The sequence below is a fragment of the Parasteatoda tepidariorum genome, chromosome 10 (assembly GCF_982258835.1).
Source record: "Parasteatoda tepidariorum strain Cologne lab strain chromosome 10, Ptep-v5.0, whole genome shotgun sequence".
NCBI classification, from domain to species: domain Eukaryota; kingdom Metazoa; phylum Arthropoda; class Arachnida; order Araneae; family Theridiidae; genus Parasteatoda; species Parasteatoda tepidariorum.
The window spans coordinates 18246384-18268545 of NC_141764.1; the positions used below are offsets into that span (position 1 = coordinate 18246384).

The 22162-nt window shown below is 28.3% G+C and overlaps 1 protein-coding gene across 2 annotated transcripts in view; it reads left to right on the forward strand.

The window, feature by feature from the left end:
• Positions 1 to 21356, forward strand: part of stan (Protocadherin-like wing polarity protein stan) — a 420791-nt gene extending 399435 nt beyond the window's left edge. For both annotated transcript variants that reach the window (XM_043041038.3, XM_043041047.3), the window contains 15 exons: positions 942 to 1121; positions 3375 to 3516; positions 6454 to 6672; positions 7789 to 7942; positions 8649 to 8715; positions 8866 to 8932; positions 9573 to 9652; positions 10424 to 10592; positions 11536 to 11631; positions 12523 to 12763; positions 13869 to 14033; positions 16621 to 16677; positions 18698 to 18985; positions 19701 to 19923; positions 20924 to 21356. In XM_043041038.3, the coding sequence (XP_042896972.2) occupies positions 942 to 1121; positions 3375 to 3516; positions 6454 to 6672; positions 7789 to 7942; positions 8649 to 8715; positions 8866 to 8932; positions 9573 to 9652; positions 10424 to 10592; positions 11536 to 11631; positions 12523 to 12763; positions 13869 to 14033; positions 16621 to 16677; positions 18698 to 18985; positions 19701 to 19923; positions 20924 to 20948 (2173 nt within the window). In that variant the 3' untranslated portion in view covers positions 20949 to 21356. The remainder of the gene's footprint in view (positions 1 to 941; positions 1122 to 3374; positions 3517 to 6453; positions 6673 to 7788; positions 7943 to 8648; positions 8716 to 8865; positions 8933 to 9572; positions 9653 to 10423; positions 10593 to 11535; positions 11632 to 12522; positions 12764 to 13868; positions 14034 to 16620; positions 16678 to 18697; positions 18986 to 19700; positions 19924 to 20923) is intronic.
• Positions 21357 to 22162: the final 806 nt, after the last annotated feature.

Sequence of the window (22162 nt, forward strand, 5' to 3'; positions counted from 1 at the left end):
TCTTGGCACCATGTGATCATGAAAGATGAACTCCAAACACTCGTTCACTCGATGAAAAGACGCTGTGAAGCTGTCTTAAAAAATAAGGGTTATCCTACTAAGTATTGATTGTGTTAGTATCACTTTAAAAAAATCCAAATCTAAGATAGATCTTACTATTAGTTGCGTAACTTTTTTTATAATATAGATATTGTAATACTGTATTTATTATTAAATTCTACATTAAATTACCTTCAATTTGATATATAAACATTTGTATTTAAGTGAAAATTAATATATTCTACAAGCACACAAAGTTGAAAAACATGAAACTTTCAAAAAGTGTCCACACTTTTGGCCACCACTGTAAGTTAAAATGGTCAGCCTTTGTCTGTTGTTTTTTCCCCCATATGCACTTCTATTCTCTTTTACTCCAAAAACACTAAGTCTGTCACTTAATACACTCAGCCACTGAAATCTCAAAATTCTCAAATCACAGAATCCCAAAAATTTGATGATTTGACAAATAAATCAAAGTTTATTAGTTCAATAAGATAAAAATCTTTCTGCGCAGGGGAGAAATCTCAATTGCTTTGAAAATATGAGTTAGAACCATTTTCCACTTATGTTTTCAATTGTATATGTACTAATATTAAATGTTTGTGTTTAATATTTGCAATGTATTATGATAGATTTACATTTTTTTATGTAAAAATAGTTTTATATAACAAATAAATTCAATAAAATTTTACATTTTTACTGTAAAATGAATTTTTTTATCATGTAAAACTATCATATATCATAAAATATTTTAATGCAATATAGAAAATAATGCAAATTTTTTCCAAAATAAAATTTCTTTTCAAAAAAATTTTCAAATAAAATTATTTTTTAATATACATTTTTACTATTTTTTAAACATGTTAAATTTTTGACTCATTAATATCTTTAACTTCATTTAGACAAAGATTTGGTATAACTCTATCTGCTAACACACCAATGATGTCTATAGTTATCCAACCTGCAAATTCTACAGAAATTATAAAACAAGAGTTATCATCAGATATAAATTTCCAATTCAGAATTCATGACACTTCAGATCATTCAAGTCCACAATGTGTCTTTTGGGATTACACAATAGGGTGAGTTTTTTTGTTTTTCAAAAAGTTTTATCTCATTTTTAGAGTTTAAGTTTAAATTTTTATACAAAGTATATTATGCAAGATATGCTACAGTGAAGTAGCATACACTATTTAACCCTGTGGCAGAATTTTGTCGAGCTACCTGCGACATAACTCTCTAACACTAATATCTTTCTGCAAGATACTTTTAATAATAGCAAACATATATGTTACTAATTTAAAAGTAACAAAAGGAGTATAATTTTTTTAATTGAACATGTAATAATTTTTTATTCTAATATTGGAGGTGATATTTTCGCATTTTATTGGCGGGGGGAGGCACAAATTATTACCTTCTTCGCATTTTGTAAATAAATATCACAATAATAAAAAAATTAAAAATTATGAAATTCGTAGTAGTAACAGCCGAAATAAAGATCGACGATGAAATCATGCAAATCGGACTCCTCAAATACGTGTTTTGTTTCGAGATTAGGTTGTTGCAATAAATAATGTATAAAAAATATCGAATTTAAAAGCTATGCAGAAATTAATAGCAATAAATGCGAAAAATTCGATAGAATCATAGCCTTAAAAAATAAGTACTCAAATACATGATTCGAATATTCCATATTTTTTTTAATGTATTGGGATATTTAAAATCCACGTGAAAATCAATATCAATAACTGCCGAAAATACAATCGAAACATTACATCGATTTACGATACTATCGGCTTAACTTGAGAGTGTCAAAAAGTGATTATCTAAATGCATGATTCAAATAAAACGCGAAAATTTTTGTAGAAAAGAAAAGTAAATTTTTCTTAATTTTCAAAAGAAAAATTTTTCTGTAATAACTCTATAACGTTCTGCGACAATGTCGCCATGTCGCTGCGATTCTGCCACGGTGCTATTTAATATCTAACCACTTGTCTATGGATTACAATCCCTATATCATGGGTGTCACTCTTCAGTCCTGGGACTGAAATCAGTCTTGGAAAAAAATCAGTGGAATAAATTCCATCAATAGCTCTTTCCCATTTGTTGACTTAAATTAAAATTAAATTCCTTTTTCCCCCTAAAAAATGTAACATATTTTCTGATAAAAATTTTAAAACTTACATTTTATTTAAAACATTGTTATTTTTCACTATTATTGCAAAATGATCAAGTAATGATGTCGCACTGCAATGAATGAATAGGATTCCTACAATTGCTGAATCTAAATCTACTTGAGTTAGCATTCCCTCTCCCAAGGTGTTAGCAAGCTAGGTGAAGTTAAATCATGATATTTTTAAAGAAAAATTATAGTGCTAAGGCAAAAACTACTGAAAAATAACTGAAGATATGAATGGTTTCATGACATGTTTAGTGACTTTATTAATTAGCTATACAAGATTAGCTGCTACTTTGTTTTGCTTACCAAAAATTAATTAACGAAACAAATTTTAATAAAACAAAATGATTGATTTAGTATGTAGGCCATTATCCACAAAAGAGTAAATTCTGGTGTTAGTTATTTCTGAAAATTCCTATAAACACTGCTGTTCCTTATTAATTTGTCCAAAAAATTAGTTAAATTTTTAAATTTTTTTAGAGTGGCTCCTATGCCATATTTTTATTGAAATAAAATACATTATTCAAAAAATAGTTATTTAATAGCTACCATACAAATTATCTTCAAAGTATAATTTCAGTTGAATGTATTTACATTCATGTAGTTTTGAAGACCATTTAATAACTTTTCTATTGCAAGGACGCTGTTATTTTTAATTATAAATCTACTCGTCTTAGCTAAATATAGTACTAGCTCGGTACTAAAACTTACTGTACTTACTGTACTTACCCTTATTATTTACTTTTTGAGTTCTATATTGTGCAAGCCATAATAAGTTAAGTTCAACTTCTTTAAAATGCTCTGTTTGAATTATTTTCAACATCAAAATTTATTAGATAATTACCAATACTAAAAATTTATCTGTGCTTGTTATGTAAGTTGAATAATACAGAATTAAAACTATTGCAATTTTGCAAAGCAAAAAGAAACATTGTTGCTAGGCTTAAATCTTTATTACTGAATATTATAATTAAAATCTTTTACTAGTTATACTTTACTATTATCCATTTTTTTCCCCTTGGTAAAAATGATTGCTTGTGTGTAATAAGCTACTATAACAGTTAAGGGAAAATAATTTTGCCTTTTGTGCAGAATCATTTTACACACTTTTTTTAAGTAATATTTTAAATGGGTTACATTTTTCTTTTTCTTTCAGACCTAGAGGCAAATGGTCTTCAGAAGGTTGTACCACATTGGGTATGAACTTGATAAGTGGGCGGGGCATGCAACCCTATGTGAATTGTTCCTGTTCTCACTTATCAACATTTGGTGTTTTGATGGATATAACAGATAAAGAGGTAAAACCAAATTTCACTTTTTTGAATCTTTACTGTAAATTCAAAATCTGGAAAAAAGAGTAAATAAAGTTTTTTTTTTGTGCATAGTTTATGATAATCATAATTTACAATAAGTTTAAAATAAGTATGTAGTGTGTGTAAAATCAAATGTTTATAAATTTTTGAGTTTCCATGTGCATAGTGTAAAATTTTTTTAAATTTATTTTAAATTCAAAATTAGTTTGTTGCGTAGGAAAAATCAAATGTACCGTATTTTCCGACCCATTATCCGCAGCGGTCTATAATCCGCACCCCTCGTTTTTGGGAAGGCGGAAAAATCGGCGGCCTATAATCCGCATCGGCCTATAACAGGGTTCCCACGGTCCTTGAGAATCCTTGAAAGTCCTTGAATTTTTTGGTGCTAAATTTAGGTCCTTGAAAGTGCTTGAAAAACGTCTTAGGTCCTTGAAAAACTTGATAGGTCCTTGAATTTGTCCAATACTGCCGACGGCCCTTTTTATAAAACACCCGCGGATCTTTCTCGTTCTTTCTGTTTTGTTCCCGAGCTCTCTCACGTGTTTTTTAACGCCACCGTTTCTAACCGGGCCTAGCGTCTTGGTATCTGCCAAGCGCGCGGAGCACAGCAGACAATCAATGCGTTCGGGGCGAGACTCCACTTCATCTTCTGTCGCATATGCTTAGATCTTTTTTCTTATCGAAACTGGAATACTCTCGAATTTCGTAACAATATGTACCTTGTAGTTTTCAATAAATTTGCCGTTTTACCATCCGCACTTGTCCTTACGTTTGCGTCATTTCAAAACTTTATTGTAAAGCGTATTCGCAAAGGCACGGCTTCGTATTTGTGTTATGTAGTTTAGACTAGTTATGCCTGGGAAGTGCTATTTTAATCCCCAATGGATGGATAATCAAGCTTATAAAGAATGGATTTTATCGATGCCCGAAAAGAAGTTCAGAGCCAAGTGCCAATTATGCATGAAGGAGATCGATATCGCGAAAATGGAAGAATCTGCTCTGAAATCACACATGAAAGAAAGGTAAAACAAAAGAGCAGTCTCATGCCTTGAGTTTTCTTTTTCCAAAGACATTAACGTCTAATTCATCTGGTGTAAATACTCCTTCAACATCGTGTGCCCCATGTAAAACAGAAACTTTAGTGGCCGAGGTAACATTGTCTTATCTGGTCAAAAGGAATGTGCTTGATACTGAAATTCTCTGGAGTCTGAAGTGTATCACTAGTAATTATTCATGTAACTCCTGTGAAGGGATTAGTAAATTGTTCTCCAAAATGTTTGCTGATAGCTGTATAGCGAGACAATTTTTTTGTAGTGCCACAAAGTGAGCCTATTTGGGCTCCTTTGGATTGGCACTATACTTCAAAGGGATTCTTATAAATGAGCTGAAGAATGTTGATTGCTACACTGTACTCTTTGATGAGACGTTAAATCAGTCTCTACAATCTAAGCAGATGGACATTATGGTAAGGAATTGATAATAAAGTTTGCACTAAGTATCTTACCTCCCAATTTATGGGTCATGGAACTGCAGAAAATATTTTGTCCTCTTTTTACAAATGCATGGATGATGGTTAAAAGCTCTCTAAAATACTTCAATTATCCATGGATGGACCCTATGTCAATTGGAAATTCTATTAGAAGCTTCAGTGTGAATTAAAAGAGAAATATTCCCACCAGGTCATATTCATTGGCAGTTGTGGATTACACATAACGAATAATACTTTTAAAGATGGTGAAAATGGGATATGTTCCTTCTAATTTTTATTTTCAGAAAGAATTGTTGCTGCATAACATTTAGAGAAGGTTGTGTAAATAATTATGGATGAATAATTTCAGAAACTATGTTTAATAGAGGAGGGGGGGGGAGGTTATGGAATACCTAAGATTTAGCTCTGTCTTTCATGCAGCCTTCACATGGAAATACACAGGATTAAAGGATTTCACCATTAACACCTCATTACCATTAGTTATAGATTGTGCTGAAAATGATTTTGTGAATTAATATGTAAAACCAGTAGGGTTGTTTTTAAAAAAATATAAATTTTAGTCCATAATACATATACTCTCTTCTCTCTATATAGGCAAAACATTTAGGTATTATATTTGAAATTAATTATTGCCACAACAAGCATTGTTGCTTCTAGTAAAATAGAAGAGAATAATTTTTAAAATTGGTCTTAGATTAAGGTCCTTGAAAATTTTGTTGAGGTCCTTGAAAAGTCCTGGAAAGTCCTTGAATTTCAATCTCATCATAGAGTGGGAACCCTGTATAACCCGCATGCGAATTGCAAAATATATTAATAAAAGAGCAAATTAAAACAAAATTAATAAAATTAGGTACTATAATTAACTACGTTATATATATGAAAACAAAAAGAATCAGTTTAATAGGTAAATAACAAATATACACAACGTAAATGGAAAAAAAATTTTTATTTAACATAGAAATAATTTTAAAGCAATAATATAGAAATAATTTTAAAACCCTTCAAAATCGGACATGTCAGAGTCAGAATTGAATAATTCTAAAAGATTAGCGTCCAAAATATCGTCTGCGTCACTATCGTCCTCAGTATCACTGATATCGTCATCAGAATATGTGATATCATTTTTTTTAAGTTCCTCAGATTTGAAACAAAGGGGTATGATGCCGCTTTTTTTGAAACCGTTGTTTATTGTTTCAACGGACACATCATTCCACGCCTTAATGACCCACTCACACACTTCTTTATACGAAGCTTGTCGTACTTTTTTATTGCCACTAAACGTTGCAACCATCCATTCTTCCCAATATTTTCTGACTTTGGACTTGAATGACTTGTTGATTCCAACATCCAGGGGCTGAAGTTTTATATATTTTTGAATTTATTGTTAGTTATGTTAATTATTTATTGTTAATTATGTATTTTATTATTTTCAGTATTTTATGGAAGAGTCAACAGCTCAAGATGTAGTTTCCTATTTGGGCATTGTGATATCACTCTTAATGCTTTTAGCTGCTTTCCTTATCTTCTGCCTTTTAAGGGGACCCCAGACAAACAGCAACAACATTCATAAAAATCTTGTCGCCTGCATCTTTCTTGCACAGCTTCTGTTTCTTATTGCACTCAAGTTAAGACGTCCTTTAGTGCAGAGAGAAGTAAGTTTTATCATTGAATAGTGATGCATAAGTTTCAGTTTTTAATCTCAAGGACTTATTTACTAGCTCTTGAAAACTTGTCAATTACAATCAAGGTTTTTCGAAGTAACTTCCACCTGCTGTAATGTAATTCGGTACTTAAATGCTAAGGTTTCTGAAATAACTTTTAAAATCCTTGTTCAGAATGCTGTTTCATGCTTTGAGAAACCTTTGACCTTGTTTCGTTAGGGAAATTTTTGGTCTGAGAGGTTGTGGAGATGAATCATTCGCTATACTTCTTATACAAATCTGTTATGCACTTTTTACTGGCCATATTCAAAATTTCGATTCGAAAACAAGGTTTTAGGCTGTATAAAATAATAACGCTCCTTCACCAATGAAAAATTTTAAATGTTTTAGTCACAAAACAATAATTTTAATCTATATACAACATCTAGCTATGGAGAATTATCTGAGCTTTAGAATAGACAGATAACTTAAGTATGTTTATTTATTAAACTTTTTAAAAATTGCAAATTTGAAAATTAAATAAATAAATAATTCTTTTTTTTTTTTTTTTTGAAATATTTTATAAGACTAGGTAATGCATCATACGAGTAATTTTTTTAAAAATAAAAATTTTAAAACACAGTTGCTTTTCATTTTTTTAAATATTAAGCCTTTCTTCCTATTGTCCTTTTGAATAGATTTTAAGAATTAGTATAAAAGGCACTGTTTAAAGATAGTGTCTAAATAGTGTCACTGTCGAAATTTAAACAAAAATTATAAATAACTATTGCAGACTCACAGTAATTTTAAAATTAGCATATTATTCACTAAAAAGTGTTATTTCATTCTATGGCAGACCCTTCATTCAACACCCTTAAAAATATCAAATTTGAAGAACATTCCAAAAAAAAAAAGAGACAAAGTTTTTTCTACAACTTCATTGGTCTACAGAAGTGCATTTCCTTAGGTGGTATTTACTTCAAGACATATAAAATGGTTCTTTAATTAGCAAAATATTTTCAGGATTCAATAAATCAGTCTTCGAAACTAACAACTTGATCTCTTGTGTTATTGATATGTAATTCATCGAAGTTGGTTACTAATATGTGTTTGTTTGATGGTTTACAGTTCCCGTGTAAAGTGATGGCCATAATGCTTCATTATATGTTTCTCTGTGTGTTTTCGTGGATGTTCCTTGAGGCTGTTCATCTCTATAGGATGCTGACGGAAATGAGGGACATCAATCATGGGCAAATGAGATTTTATTATTCTATAGGATATGGTGAGTTATTACTTTTTATTAAACTCTTGTGTTTTATTATTGTCACTAAATGATTAATCTGCCAGCAAAGTGGAAGGAGTATTTGCTTTCCATGGTTTTGGTTGGGGTTTCATGCCCCATAATAAAGATTGGCTGTCTGATAAAATTGCATTTTCTTTAATAGGTGTAACCTGGGTAGAATTTTAAGGTTTAAAACATCTCTTTATGCCATATATCTCTTATATATAATTTATATATAGTGTATATAAAGGAGAAAACAAAAATTTTACTAAAAATCATTATTTTAAGAAAAATGATTAATAACAACTGAACTATTTTAATTGCTTTGTAAAATATGAAAGTGTTTTTTCTGCTTTCAGTTTTCTCCAGAAATAAAACAGATTTGCAGGTGTGAAATCTGCCCTTCTTGAAACAGCGATTAAACAGATTATATTTTTATTTTTCTATGCTTAAGCATTAATTTGTGACTATATAATTTTATATTATTATTATTTTTATAAAGTAGGTATAATTTTTGAGAATATTTCTGAAACTGTACATTAAGAATGGCGATTACAAAACCCTCTGTGTATTTATATAGTAAGAATGAATTGTAATTACCTTCTTTTGTTCTGCTTTCATTAATATGTGTGTGATATTAAAAATCGTAATGTTTGCTAATTTTATTGCTATATTTTAATTAATATTTTCTTAATTATTATTTTAGGTGCTCCTGCAATTGTCGTAGGCTTGTCTGTTGGCGTAAGAGCAGATCAATATGGAAATTACTTTTTGTAAGTTTATGTTTAACTTTTCTTTAAAGTAGTTTATGTTTAACTTTTCTTTAAAGTAGTATTGCTTTAAAGAAATGTATTAAAGAATGTATTCACATATTTTCAAAATTATTGGGTATTTTTTAAATATTTGAATCAACTTATTTACAGCTGCTGGTTATCCATTTATGAAAGTGTTGTTTGGAGTCTTGTTGGTCCTATTTGTTTTGTAGTTTTGGTAAGTTATTTATAGCTTTTTTTAAATCTCAAAATAATAAAAATGGTCCTAAAAGTTTAAGATAACTGTCACTGTTATTTTAAGAAGTCATTTATAAATTGAAACAAATATATTTTTCAAAACTTCTATTTATTATAATATTTCTTCAGTTTCTTCTTTCACAGAAAGGCATTATAATATTTTTTACACGTTTTATATTTGCAATAATTGTTATAGAGAAAATCCATTTATAATCTGTTACTGATAATAATAATGACCCAAAATAATTATAGCTTAAAATTGTAAGATTTTAGTTAGATTCTCTCTTGATGCGATGACTACTTCAAATTAAAGTGATAGCTAAAAGGGTAAACTTATCACACAAATTTTCTACCACATTATTTTTTTTTGTACCATTTTACTTCATGTGGAATATTGTAACAAAATTAGGCATTTAATATGAAACTATTTAAAAAAATCTTTATCTATAAAAAAATTTTATAATAAGATTATGTCTTTTGCTTAGAATCACTTTATTATATTTATTAACTGTATTATTATTATTAACTTTAATTGAAAAAACTTTTTTTTTTAATTTTTTTTTTTTTTTAAATAACTTTTATATTTCTTTATTAATTTTTATTTCAATTTACAATTACAGTTGAATCTTGGAGTTTTTGCTATGGCTATTCGAGCTAGTGTACAAATTAAAGACACTGTCATGGATTTTGGAAACTTGAGGTAAATAATTCATGTTTATTTCGTGAACTCATAGTAGTATTTTGTATGCTCTAAATATTTTTGTGTTAGTTTTTTCTTTACATTTGTTTTAATCAGCTACTGTTTTAACATTTAATTACTGCATGAAATTTTTGTGAAGTTAATGTTATGTAAGAATCATTTATTTCAACATTAAAATACTTTGACATGCATGAATAAAATAAATGTTGTGTGCATAGATTTTTTTTATGTTAATTTAGTGCTTTATTTAAATTGAGCATTAATGCTTGGATATAGTACAAGTTTTTACTTTACATACATAATACTGCATTAGTACATTTTCAAGTTTTACGTTTAGATTAATCTGGTGTTTACCAATGTCATAAAGGTTAAAAAGGATTCCATTAAAAACATTTTATTTTTGTTTAGAAAAATTAAAAAATTTGAAACTTTTTTACCAAGTTTAAAATTAAAAAAATTAATTTTTTAAAAAAAATTTTTATTTTATAATATATCTATTATATAAGTCTTAAGAATTGATAAATTTATTTACATAGTTCTTAATATGATAAAAAATTTCTGTTTTTTTTTTTTTTTAATTTCCCTATATCAACAATTTTATTAAAGTCCTAAAATTAAATTGAAATACAAATTTGTTTTCAGTGCCAATACCTTAAGTACATAGTAGTCTGTATATAATTTTTTGTAATCAATGTTATTGCCATTCCTTCTTTTATGTCTGTCTTTGTTTTCTCTAAATAATTACAAGATGTTTTTATAAATTGTTTTTAGGACAGTGTTGTGGTTGGGCATTGTCCTTCTGCCTCTTCTTGGAGCTACATGGGTTCTTGCTATACTCTCTGTCAACGAATCACTGGAAGTGCTTCACTATATATTCTCTATATTTTCATGTGTCACTGGAATATACATATTTGTAGGATACTGTATCATTAACAAGAAGGTAAGATTTTTTTTATTTAATGCATGGTGTTCGTTATACTTCTTATTTTACGTTAAAGTTCATGTGCTCAATTATTCTGTGACTAACTCTGCAACATATAAACTGAACTATGAACTACTACTCTATAACTGCCATTTGCAGAATGTATGTGCGCTTCATTTGACATATACAGTAGGGAACCGATTATCTGGAAGGATCGGGACTATCGAAATTCCGGATAACTGATTTTTCCGGTTTTCTGAATCGCTACAAAAAGCAGTTTTTTTTATTGTTGAACCCAACTAAAAAAAAAATTTTTTTTTTGGAAATAGTCTTAAAAAAAAAAAAAAAACGATGGAGTAATACACTAATGATTATTTCCAAGATGATGGTAAGGTAAACATCTTTCAAAAAAGAAAGAAAAATCCCAAAATCTTATGAGAAAAAAAATATTTTATTTTAAAAATGGCGGGAAAATTTATTGAATTTCGTTCCGGTTTTTTGGTTTTCCGGATAACGGGTTCTGTACTGTGCTTTAACTTTTTTCTCGCACTTGAATATTGCTATGTAACTTTTCATAGCAAAATAAATTTGTACAACCTTTACAATTTTACCATGAATTTGAAACACATTACTTTAAATTAGTTTTTTTAAATAAATTAACCAGTAAAAATGCTGTTTGTTAATGACTAATAAGTTTTTTGATAATAAAAAAAGGAATAAAAACCTTTATGTACACATTCTTTCATTAAATATGCAATCCCTTTTCTTTTTTTTAAAATTTCTTTTGACAATGAAATGTCAGCAAATTATGAATTTCATTGATGTCTCAATTCTTGTCTGCAACAATGAAATTATAATTTGATAAACTAAATTAAATACAGTGTTATTTACAATAGTAATTCAATGTTTACACAGTATTAAAAATTTACTTTTTATTTATGTATTTGTTTTGAATTGCTAGGTGAGGCAACAGCTGCACCACACATGGGCTCGCATGAGAGGAAAGAAGGTGCCTTACGATGAGAGCCTGAGTGGTACAAGAACTACAGTGGTTTCGGTTTGTAGTAATTTTTATAATACTATTGTTACTATATGTATCAAGAATAAATGTAAAAACTTAAATTATTAACTACCAAAATCATGTTTCAAAGTTCAAAAGAAATAATATTTCCAATCAAGGTTTAGACTAAAACTTAAAATGTATAAATTCTGTGATAACGAGCCATCCTAAAATTTTTGCTTTTTTTATTATAACAAATTTTATTTACTTAGTTGCATCATGTTTGGTAATTATTTTTTCTTGTTGAAAGAAAAAACTCTGAATTTAAAAAAAAAAATTATATTCAACATATTTGTGTATATTTATCACATTTTTTATTACTCATTGTTGCGAAATAAAGATAAACCTTTACAAATATTTTAAACTAAACTCAGTGGTGCGACAGCCCATAGAGGGCCAAGGCCTACTGTGCCCATCTCAGTTTTCTTGACCTTGGGCTCTTGGGTGCAGGAGCAGATGTTCCGGTCAGGTGGTCAGCCGAACGTGGAACCCCCAGTGTTTAGTCCCCAAGCATGCTTGGTACTCATTTATCGACCCACTGAAGGGATGAAAGGCTGAGTCAACCTTGCCCAGCCCGAGGATCGAACCAAGGACCTGTGGCACGACAGCGCGAAGAACTACCGCTCAGCCACCGGGCGTCTTACAAATATTTTAATCAATAAAATTTTGCATATCTGTCATGTCAACATTTAAAACATCCGAGCCAATTTATCAAGCTTTTTGATTAATATTGCCTTTTCTGAATCTTGGTATCTTTTTTTTAAATCTAAAATAGTTCACTTTTTCTCATCAGTTTTCAATCATTGGCATTTTATATTAAATTCATCGATAAATATTTAATTTGTTTTTCCTCATTAAATAAAATATAAATGTTCTTGCTTTTTGTAGCGGTCAGCACTTGCATACCAGAATTCTTCCTTTGATGTTTTGCAACGTAACATGGGGATATCAACATCCTCCACCACTAGCCGCTCTACCACCAAGACCTCAAGCAGTCCTTACCGCTCTGACTCTCATCTTAAAAACACTTCCACTTCGACTTCTGTCGCTGGATCTGAACCCAGGAGGAGATCATCTCGTAAAGGCTATCTCTATGGTCGACATAGACACAAGCATCGAGTTGCAGATGGTAATTAGTATAATGACTCCTAACACTCTTCAATTTCATTTGTTTTAAGTTAAGATGTTAATATCTCAAAAGCTGTCTTTATGGTTGAAATAGATTCTAGCTTTGAGTTACTGAGAGTGTAACTTTGATGTAATGATTCTAAAGATTTGAAATCTTGATTTTATTTATTACGAGATGTTCCTTAGCTTAGCTATTTATCAGGGTGCATAGTGTTTTTAAAAAGTGCTTAAAGGTGCTTATTTTTAATTCACGTTTTTTAAAAGCCCTTAAAGGTGCTTTTTTTGTTTGGGGTTTGTAAAAAGTGCTTAATTTTCTATAAAAAAAAAAAGGTTTTTTCCTTGTTGTATCGATTTTCATTCTAAATTACAAAAAATGCATTTTTCACAATATTTTCTGCAATATTTATTGGAAACTAGTTATTTTATCATGATTATGTAAAGTTTTTGAATTTTTATTGATTTTATGTTAATAAATTAAGAACTTTAAACGATAGAAAAAATATTTTTTCTTACTGCACAGATCCTAATTATGCTTTTTTTTTGGAAAGTGATTAAAAATATTTTTTGAGTACTTAAAGAGTACTTAAAAGGTGCTTATTTTTTGTTTAAAAATCTGACTATGCACCATGTTTATGTCACACTAATTATCTCTAGTTAATTATTAGATTTCATTTATTTTAACATTTCTTTGACACAAATTAGACTGCATACATTTCAATATGCTGAACATGAAAATTTTTTGTTGATTACATACCTTATATAAATGTAAATTCTTTCTAAAATGTAGGTATTAATTGTATGATTACAAATTACTATCCCTATGATTATCTTCAATATTATACATATTATGATTTAAAAATTCATGATTTCAACATATAACATTAGTTAATTAAAAAATATTTGAAAAGTTGACATTAAAAAATGTTAACTCTTAATGGTTTGAAGGAAGTTCTAGTTTACTACCCATTCAGTATAATTATAACAATTGTAAATCTGAGAATAATATTGGCATATTGCTCTAAAGGAGGTTAATTTACTATAATGTTAATTTACAAAAACAGTGTGAATTTTTTCTCATGATTGATTTTTATTTTTTAACTTTCAAGATCCTGATACTGGTGAAATTAACAGACGACGAGCAAAAGATTCTGATTCAGAAAGTGATCTGTCACTGGATCATGCTTCCCTAGATTTAGCATCCAGTCATTCTTCTGATGAAGATGAATATAGTAGAGATACTTGGAAAAAGAAATCTTCCAAAACACCACCAGGTATGTGCATATTTGTTAATATGTATTCAATATAAATATAGCATCTTTGTCCAAAATGCTAATGTCTGTGTCAGGACTTTTAAGAATAAAATCAAATAACTGAGAAATGCAAGGAAAATGGTAAAATGAGAAAAGACAATATCAATAAACGTTGCATGTGAATTTTTTTTAAATTTATTTTTAGAAAGGAACAAAATGGGTATTTGTTTTTGAAGATTTTGTTTTTTATTTTATTAACATATTTGAACATCTGACCCAATTTTGGGTTTATGATTACTAATGGTCTACTCTGTAGCATTGTAATTTTGAGCCCAATCCAGAAGACAAGGGAACTCCTGAATCAAGTATTGGGAGAAATTTGCCATCATGGAGGATTTTTTTTTATGGAACTAACCCGCATTTACATTATATGGAGAGGAAACCCTCCCACTTTTACCTGGAGACTCCTTGATTTTGACAGCCTTGCTAGATTTTATTTTGGAAAGTCCTGACAATCAACTTCTGTACGAATTTCCTTGCAAGAAAAACAATGCATTTTTACATATTTATGCAAACAAATCTATTTTTTAAGGTTTTCATATTTTAAGTGCTTTTATATATTATGAAACTTCTTTTGCAAGATTTTGACATCTAATTCTTTAGTTTTTAACTAATCAGTCTATTAAGTTCTAAAACAAAATCTCAGATGAATAAAACCTAGGGACAAAAACTCCTGAATAAGTATAATTTCATTGAGACAAAATCTTGAAATATTTTTCCGTCAACTTTTTATTAAATGTACATAGCATTTGGATACATTTTTAATTACAAAATCTAAAGCACAAATCTACTTTGAATAAACCAGGGATGAGATTTTTCCGCTTTTTAGCGGATTTCCGCTCTTTTCACTTTTATCTCTTAAATTTCGGCTTTTTTTTATCAAAAATTCAGATTTTCTAAAAATTTCATTTTTTTTATAAGTATTCCGCTTTTTCAGAAAATTCACCGATTTTCAAAGAGAAACAGAAAATTCAAACTACATAGCTACCAATCCTTTCTCATTTTTACTTATTTTACCTATTATCTCCCCTTTTACGTGCAGCAGATAAGATTTTTCGAATTTTTTACCCGCTCTCCAGATAGATCCGATTTTCGTAGTTCAAGCGACGCAATTTTAAGATAAACTATCGCGATCCTTGTAAGAAGTTTTTTTTTTTTAATTAGTTACTATAAAGGTGACTGTTTTTCTAATGACGATTATTAGTATATATAAGTGTTACAACATCAGAGAAACTGGAAGGGAATATATTCAAAACTTACATTCTGTGCTTGCAAAGAAGAAAAAATAGGACTTGTCACAAGATGTTTGAAGATGGACTAACGACTAAATATAGCAAATATAAAAGATACAGCAAACAAGAGCAATCACTTAGAAAGGGATTGAATTAAAAAAAAAATTGGGGGGGAAAAAGAGTTAATTAACTCATCATAATTTTATTTATAATTGCTGTTATTTATGCTATAAAATGCAAAATTCTTATCAAATAAAAAAACAATTATCTAAGCAGTTGCTGATTGTCATGTAATTTTTCAAACTAAATTAGGAATTTTTGTATGTTAAGGAGTTACTATATATTTCTACTTCACTGTTATTGATATGCTTCAGAGTGATGTAGTTAGATTAAACTATAATATGAATATAATGATTCGTTCCATTGTTAAAGTTTTTTTCCCCCAATATAATTTAAAAAGTAATATTACTGATATATTTGCTATAAATCACATAACAGTATTTATTAAAAGAAATGAAATATTAATAAATATTCTCAGTAGTTTTAATTTTCTAAACCAGGTAGTTTTTCAAGTAGTAATTGTCTCTTATGTGAACTGAGGAAAAATATAATTTCCAGCTTTATTTTTTCAATTGGTAATTTTTTTTCTTCACTAAATGTTAAGAATCAATGTAATCGTTTTTATAATAATAGATCAGTACACAATTGTATGTCAACACATTATTTATTACCTTAAACTGTTATTATTAAATTTATTATTAAAGGGTTGCTCTTGCGTAAAATTTACTATCGTGGAAATTCAGCTTTTTTGCGTTTTGGCTAATCTCATCCCTGATAAACATACCTTCTTGATGCATTTAGAAATTTTTGAATCTAAAAATCGATACAAAGATTACATGAAAATAAGGCGAACGTGAAATGGAAAATTGAGTCCCGTAATGTTAATTTTGCTACATTAAAATTTTTATTACGCTTTACAATTTGAGAATCAAAAATCCTTATCTCTCAAAAGCTCTTATCAGAGGAAGTGTATTTTTGTGTTTTATTTCAGAAAATATAGGCATATTTAAAATTCATTATTTGAACCATTACAGTAGTATGTTAATACATTAAATGTGATATAATGAAAAAATCTGAAGGAAATTCTATTCTTACTTTGCTAGAGTATAATTTTAATGTAATATTCTATTGCAAAATTTTTAATAATACTATATTTTTTACTTTCTTCTTTTTTAATGTTTAATGAAAAATAATTTTTATTTATTATTTATGTGTATCCAAAAAAAATTAATATTTGATTATTTATATTTTGACAGAAGTGCCACCGAAACCTAATATAACTATTGAAACAAATATTTATGGAACTAACATAGGTAAGGAAATTTTTTCTCAAACAATCCCCTCACAACTTTTGTTTTTTAAATTTTATATCCACGTATCAAAAAAATTATTTTAGTTAAATTAAAAATCTTTTATGTTTCTTGATTTTTACCTTATGTATCATTTTTTGAGGCCATAAATTTAAATTTTAGAACCACAAATATTAAACTGTTTGATAAAGCAAAAAGCATAAATTAAGTGCAAAACTACAGAAATAGACAAACTTTGGTAGATTAGGTGCTCTTATGGTTTAGGATCTCTAACATGAGGGACCTTCCTTGGTGTCTTAACACCAAATGACGGAAAATTAGCAAAATGATCCAGTTAACTCTCGAATTCAAATTTTAGCTATTTGATTGTTTTACCTTATCTGAAAATCAATCACCAAATTGCTAAGATTTTGAATAAATTAAAAATCTTAAATAGCTGGAATAGTCCAAAATCGTGATATTAAATGATCTACCACTGCCTTACATAGTTAGAATCCTAATCAGAGGTTTGAATTTTTTTCTACTAAAATTATTTAATACTGCTCTTCATCTACCAAGCTTGATTTCTGAAAATCAATCCATATTTTGAAAAATTCTAATAATTTTATTAATCATCTTCCCTGTATCCTACCCTTTCCTAATGTTTGGAAATATATTATATTTTAATCTTTTGCTCTCTGGGGTTTCTGTAAAATCTCCTCACACCTGTTTCACTCTTTTTATTATTTTGTTCAAACTTGTTCCTCTATCCAGATTGGTTAAACTGCTTTGCATATGTTTATCTCTTTACTTTTTTACTGTCATTCGGTGTTCTGATGCTGAGAAAGGTTCTTGTTTTAAAGAATAAAAACTGTAGTCTGTCCATTTTCGTGCTTTAACATTGTTTTTTGCTTTAGTCTACACAGCACAGGGTTTACTCTTTCTCCTTTTGGATAAAATAATGTGAAATTTTTAAATGTAAAAAGACAGTGTAAAAAAATTATAATGTTGCATGAAAACTTTACTTATGGATACCTTGCATAAAAAATTTTAAGTCTTCATAAAAACTTTAAGCTTAATTAACAAATAAACATATTTTCAATTTTCTGCACCAACTTTAAGTGACCTACTTGAAGTTTCCAAGTTAGATTAAAGTTTTTATGTAAGTTTCTGGAAAGCTAAGCTTCCTAGTAATAATACCTTTCATATCTTTATTTGTTCACTGTTACCTTACATTTGAAATATTGCAGTTTTTAATCACAGGGCTGATTGTGCTCCGGAAAAAATCCGGATTTCCGGAATTTTCGCTAATAGTGACCCGCAAGTTTCCGGAGATCGAAGGTCCAGACGTTTCAAAAAATCATTGATCACAGAAGTTTCTGGAAATCAAATTTTCAGAGGTGGAACTTAAAAACACAGTTTATTTTATTTGTTTGTAAGGGAGAGCCAGAGAGATACTTTATAAGCTTATATTCACGATTAATATTCATTTTTTATGAGTGAATAGTTGTTATAATCATAAACTCAAGAAAGAAAGACATATTTGTAAATTTTAATTGCTTCTCCTGGTCATCCTAGGTATGTGTAAATGGTATTGGTATGTGTAAAATTTTAAATATATTTTAAGTAAACTAAGAAATATTGAGAAAAAGGAAAAAGCCTTGTTTAAATTTTTTTCAATTTAAACTGTTTTTTTTTCTTCTGTTTTCTTTCTTTTTAACTCACGAAATTTTCCGGAATTTTGACTTGGGCTCACAATCACCCCTGGAATTATAAAACTGAAAGTTTTTTATATTTATGTTTTTCAAAAGAAACTAAAATTTGATTTTAACCCCCTCTCCCTGAATGAATTTTAGACTTCTTCTAGAAGACCTAAAAATTTTGGTAACTATAATATCACTGTAAAAAAAATTTCAAAGTAAAAATTTGAATTTCAAAAATAAGTTTTGTTATTCAAAAAATATTCTAAAAAAATTATTATTCATTAAAAATATTTTTTAAAAAATCAATATCAATACTAATTGTGTGATTTATTATTTTTCAGTTCCAACGAAGGGTTTTAATCTTCCACCTCTTACACCAGGGAGCATAGGGAGTAACATTTCTCCCTATTCACAATACACAAGTTCCTGGGGATTACCTCGCAACATTATCCCTTCAACTCCTGTGGGACCAAGTGAGGGAATAGGTTTAACCGTAGGTCTTCCTACAAGAGATCCCATAGTGCCTTGGGGCAGAGGGAACACAAATAGGGAAAAAGGAGGAATTGTTCCCCAAAGACTGCAAGATATATCCTCATACCTTGATCCTAATTTCACTCCAGAACTTCTAGGTAAGAATTTTTTTTTTTTTAATTCTATTTAATGACAAAAACCAAATCTGTGAAGTATGTAATAATTTGGTCATAATTTTAAGTAGAATTGAAATTAAAATATAATTCTGTCTTGAACATTGATTGATTTATTATTTACATGTTCCGAGCTAATAGTTTAAACTATATTTGTTTACTTTAGCAGGGACATTTTATTTTAAAAGCAAAAATATAAAACTTTTTTAAAAGCTGAGTTAGAATTTTTTCGAGGACAGTCGAAGAAAATAAAATTGAACAGTGTGATAGTTAATAAATGATCTATTCAAATTTAAAACAATTTTTTCCTTTTAATTTTTTTAAGAAATAGCAATTTTCATATTGTTTACTTTAAAACCCATATAACTTATTTTGATTTAAATTATCCTCATTTATAATTAATTATGAGTTCTTATGGAATATTAGAGATTGAATTATTTAAAAGTATTACTTTGTTAAATTTTCACTGTAACACTTTTTAAAGCCAATTTATTTTTGAAAAATTGTAGGTATTCATTTCGCTTTTAATTTCAATTTAATTTCTTTAAACAAACTAGTTTTCTTCCTAAATTTATAATAATAAATCCCATTGCTGACCTACTAACTTGAGTTACCTTTATATTTTGTAACTTTGCCAGAATAGAGTTACTTACTGCATCATAATATAACAAAAAAATTTAAATTATCATCTATTTTTCAGATGAAGTGTCAAGCCCAGAACAACTACCTGTTCCTGAACGATGTGACAGTCTTCATTCAAGTGTGAATAATGTAAATAAGGACTTAAATATTCCGACAACCCCTTCTGCAGGGGGAGACCAAGACTCGGAGAAAGAGACCAATACCAATGTCGCTTCTGCTGTTGAAGGAAAGAAAGTTGTTTTGCCTCAGTTGACAACTGCTGAAGTTTCATCAGAATCTGAGTAAGTAAATCACTTTTTTTTTTGGATGAAAACATTTGAATTGATTATTTGAAAAAGGGCAAACTTTTGAAAATAACAGATTCATTTGTTTTTCAATGTTATATTTCCTAATTTGTGCTTTTACTCGAAACTTATTCTAATATGAATTTTTCTTTCAAAATGCTTACATTTGGATAACAGGTGAAGTAAGTTATAATTTAACTTTATCTATGGTGCTATTTTCAAGATAAATAAATAACCAGTTCTTTAAACTTTTTTTATTTTGAATTGACAGGGAAAACAGTGTCTACTTTTGTAATAAAGTTTTACTTTTTCTTGAAAAACTGTATGAACATTAAATTTTTTTATTATTCAATATTTATCTTTATTAATGATAATTGTTTTGCTTTAAAAGTTCGAAATTTATTTTTTTCCCCTCTGAAAATTAAACTCTAGCTATTTATTTTAAATGTGATTATTTTCTTACATTGCCATAACATAGGACTCCATATGTTTTTTAAAATAAAATTTTTTAATCTAGTTTAATTTATAATTGTTTATTTATTTATGAATATTAATTTTTACATTAATTCTAACTCATGTTTGTTTTAAAACTTACAATAAATTAAAAAAAGAAAAACTTCCATTGTTTAACATAGATTAAATAAGTGAAAGAATACAAAGAGTGTTTATATACAGTTGTCAAACTTTCTCAAACAGATCATTCCAAAATTCTAGAAATTCAATAATTAACAACATAAACATTAAAAAAATGAGAAGGAATTTAATGTATTTTATTACAAAACTCACTTTCAATAAACTTGCTCTGGATATAGTCCATTGCCTTACCATTGAATTTCACAAAAAGAAGCAGCAAGTTTTGTTTAAATATTTTTATCAACTTCTCAATTCCATGTGATGTAGTTTTTACTCTAATTGTTTTCTTATATTGTAAAGTCACAAAAGTAAACATATTCCATAAAAATAATTTTCTAATTAAAAATTATATATATTTTTTTAGGGAAAGTAATGAGACATCTGTGTGATATCACTTAAAGAAGGATTTTTACTGATAATTTTTCATATGTTGAAGCTTACTCTGTTTATAAGTGGATGAAGAAAATATGTGAGCATTAAAAAGATTTTGTGATGATTGACATTAAAGCCCACCATGTCTACACTTTCCATTGAACCAATATCTTGTTTTCTAGTGGTCCATAATGACTGCCCTTAGTATATAATTTTTGTAATAGTCCGAGTTAGATAATATTTTTATCACTTAAAGATTGATTCACGATTCTAAGCCAAGTCTGGGTTGCCACTCCACAAAAAGAAATATATATAATACAGGGAGAAAATTAAATATAGGGAATTTAAAAATCACAAGCAATAATAGGGAATTATGAGTTTTTCCTTACAAACTGAGAAAATACAGAGAATTTTATTTCTAATTTTTTTTTTTTTTTTAAAAAAGACTTCTCAATGTGTAATTTATGGGATATTTAAGGATGTTTCATTTACTATAGCATTTTAAATTTTAAGTGTGTTAAGCTGTTCTTTATTTATTTAATTTCTCCAGCAATTGATACGAGTATAGATTGCCTAATATAACTCACACCTGACCACAGTGATTGTGTGTTTCCTCTGAATATATTGTGTATTATGTATAGTAAGTTTTTGTTTCCAGATTTAGGTGGCATCCCTGTTTATACTTGAATTTTTCGCAAAGTTTCTAAAATATATTACTAAGACTGTCATTATGGAACTTCTAGATTAAAATAACACTAGTTTTTTTTTCACAGCATGTTGATATATTGTTTAGAATATTAAATGCACTTTCATCCACTTACTCCTTCACGTAGGATGTTCATAATTATTTTGTTCATACTGTAAATAATTGTTTGTGACTGTGACATCTTCCATTCTACTTAATTTACTTCATGAATGACATTCCATTTAGAATAATTTTCGAATATTTTGTGAATACTGAAGGCTTTCTTTTAGTTAGCTTTCCAGCAAAACTGAGAGAGGTAATTTGTAGTAATCGCTTTGTGAGATGTGTTCAGAGCTGCCGAATTTTGAAATTAGTTTTTAATTTTCTGACAACCATTTCAACTGTTCAATTTAAAAATAAGCCTAAACATGTTGAAATAATTATAATTAACTTACATTATTAAGTTTACAAGGTCTTACTTTAAAGCTTATTATTTGTCAAAAAATAAACATTACTTTATTAAGTGATTATGATGAAATGAATAAT